This window comes from Plasmodium gonderi, assembly GCF_002157705.1.
Source record: "Plasmodium gonderi DNA, contig: Pgo-contig_427, whole genome shotgun sequence".
Lineage (NCBI taxonomy): Eukaryota > Apicomplexa > Aconoidasida > Haemosporida > Plasmodiidae > Plasmodium > Plasmodium gonderi.
Genome location: NW_021629305.1, coordinates 8,458 through 11,692, shown reverse-complemented (window position 1 = coordinate 11,692; position 3,235 = coordinate 8,458). Strand labels below are relative to the sequence as shown.

Here is a 3,235-nt window from a genome sequence, read left to right as displayed (position 1 = left end):
ACTAATTTCATATAATAATCAATTTGTTATCTAATTTTAAAAAATGTTGAATAATTTTTTTTTACTCATTATTTTATACGTTTAAACACTTAAACCGTTAAAATGAAATTGCATAAAATACCTGCATTTTATTCTTACTAATTTTATTATTACAAAATTAACATATATATTTGTAACGCACCTTACTGGTTAATGTATATTTTAACATAATATTAGTTTTATGAACCATGACTGAATTGGTAAATTGACGAAATTGGGAATGTTGTATTATCACATTATTTTTGAAAATTATATTTTTCATCGTTAAGAAAAATAAAAATTTTATTCATAAGAGGAATGTGTTTAATTACATTTATAACATTCTTTTAGTACTTAAATTTTAGCAGAAAATATTAAAGGAGTTCCCTGCACACAAGAAGTATGAAGATTTTAACACGAAGTCAGTTAATAATGAAGGCGAATATATTAAATTGTGTAATCATTTCCCAAACTCCAATGAAAATGAGGTTAATTTTTGTAAACGAGCAGTGACAATTTTAAGTGATATATTTAAGATTGGAAATGAAAGAGATCGGGACGACAGTTGTGTTTATTTTCAACATTGGTTCACTGATAATATTAGGGAAAAGTTTAGCAATGATAATATGTATTTTAGAAATTATAATCCGTCGAATTATCATTATTATGTAATGAACAACGTTAATTATGAGAACAAAACAAAATTCAAATATATTTGCTTGATTTCCCGTGATGAGAAAAATGTTAAAGTTGAAAAAGATTTGCATGATTATTTTAGAAATTTTTACTATATTAAATGTAATGGCGTAGATGAAAAAAAATGCCGTATGTATTATAATTATGTTAAATATATCATACCATTATATAAACAAAGTAGAGATAAACACTTCTGTTGTTTTCTTGCTAATGGTGAAGTAGAAGATCGATGTAAGCACTATTTTATATGTGATAAAATATATGATCCCCAAAATCTATTAAATGTGTTAGAAGGACAAATAAATGGATCAGCATGGAACAATTATACTAATAATCAAAATTATGAAGTCTACGATGAAAATAGGAACAGTTACGGTTCAAGTGTATTTCTACCCATTAAGCCTAAGAATTATGAATCAATTAATTATAATTTATTTTGGCCTCTAAAATTCCACAATGGGCTTATTGCTTTTGCAACGATAGGAATATTTTTCGGTATACTCTTATTCATCAAATTAAATAATATTACATTTTATTAAAAAATACTCTATAACCATATTTACATTTGTTCTTACATTTAAGTTAAACATATTTAACATATTTTTTATTTTTTTACTCGTTTAATAGTCGCATTCAAGAAAGATAAGAAGGAGGAGGAGAAGAAGAAGAAAAGAACAAATTATGTCAGATTATTTGTATGATATTGAAAGTTCTTACACAAGACAATCAACAATGGAAGATTTAGAATCAATTCCTTCAAGCACAGATACTGGAAGAGTATATTTTGCATATCAGTCTTCATAAAGTTCTGTGTGGTTAGTTCGTGCATAATAAAAACGATATGAGAAAATGATATTATGAAGGTATAAAATCAGTAATACATTTTTAAGTCTTATTATTTATATATATAAATTGTTACTAATTAGTTGTAGATTATAAATGATTAATAAATAGGTTTATAGTAGAATTAATTAGAGAATATCTACTAATGCACAGATGTATGATAGTTATAAGCATATAGTCAGATACATATTTTTGATACTAAAACTAATAGAAAATAAGCTATTAAGTTCAAAATTTATGGTTTGTGTTTTTCCTATTTTTAATAAAATATTCAACATTTATTCCTTTAACTAATATATGTCATAAAAAAAAAAAAATTATATAGTTCATTTCCCCTATGAAAATATATAAATGCCTATAGACACACCGTTTTATAAAATACATAACAAAAAAAAATTAAATTAACTACCTAGGTTAATAATCGATAATTTATTATTATCCATTTTATAACACTTTCACACACCCTCAGCATCTATTATACAAAAAAATTTAGTGTCATAACATTAATTATAGCTAATAGCATAAGTATTTTTATTTTTTTCATAACAAGTTTATTTTTGAAATTTTTATAAATTATACATTGGATGATGATTTGCGTATATATTATGTTAAAACATATATACATATTATCCTTTCAAGCTTTTTGTTTAACATAATATTCATATATTTCTTTATCATTCATATTAACTTTTTCTCTTTTTTACGTTGCATAATCATAATAAAATTTTAATAATTTTGTGGGAGCAGTTAATTAGATTTATTGACTTACATATATAATATTGTATTTACTGTTACATAATATACACAATTTTTGTTTATTTATTTGTTATGTCTAAAGGATTTTATATGTAATATTAAGATATTTACATATATGTGTTACGTTTATAAAACAACATGAATATTTCTTGTTGTACATTTACCTTGAATTATACATTATTTAAATATGCGTACTAATATTTTTGCATAATGCAAATTATTTGATGTATATTTTATAAAAACATTCTGATTTTTATCATGATATGAAGTTTCCATATAATCATTTTGTTATGACTGCATAAAAATAATATATACAAACTTCATGGGAAAACTAAGAATAACTTAATTTGAGATGATGCAATTAGTTTTATCTCATCTATAATTAAAATAAAAACCATTAAAGTGGGGAAAAGTAATGCAATGTCTTGCATAAAAATTTGAAGGATATTATGCACATCTTTTATATTTTAAAATTTATATGACTGTCTATTTTTTTTTTTTTTAAATTATTAGCTTTCTTTGTAAAGAATAAATTCATACTTAATTATTTATTTATTGTCGTATTAACCATCACTTTTTTAAAGGGATTAACTATGCGGTGCTAGAGAACAAATACCTGAATCCACTTTAATAGATAATGAAAGTACAGAAAAAATCATTATGTATAGGATAAATATATGTTATGATAAATACTAATAAGCATATATTATTTTTATTAAGAAAATAAATCCATATAGAGACATACATATAAATAATGTAGTTCTACATGAAATTGTTTGAAAATAGACGTCAAACAGTTATGTATCATGATAAATAAATAGCTTCACAATAAATAATTAATATACAAATTAGCTTGTCCTCGTAATAATATCAAAATAATACCAAAAAATAACAAATAAATATAATAGTTAACATTTCAAAA

At 22.7% G+C, this 3,235-nt stretch overlaps 1 protein-coding gene across 1 annotated transcript; it reads left to right on the top strand.

Moving 5' to 3' along the window:
* Positions 1-43: 43 nt before the first annotated feature.
* PGO_003390 (variable surface protein) lies at positions 44-1,559 on the top strand (the record flags this gene model as incomplete). The annotated part of the gene is made up of 3 exons (XM_028691303.1): positions 44-79; positions 384-1,097; positions 1,425-1,559. The coding sequence occupies 3 exons, from the start codon at positions 44-46 to the stop codon at positions 1,557-1,559; spliced, it is 885 nt and encodes a 294-aa protein (XP_028547104.1).
* Positions 1,560-3,235: the final 1,676 nt, after the last annotated feature.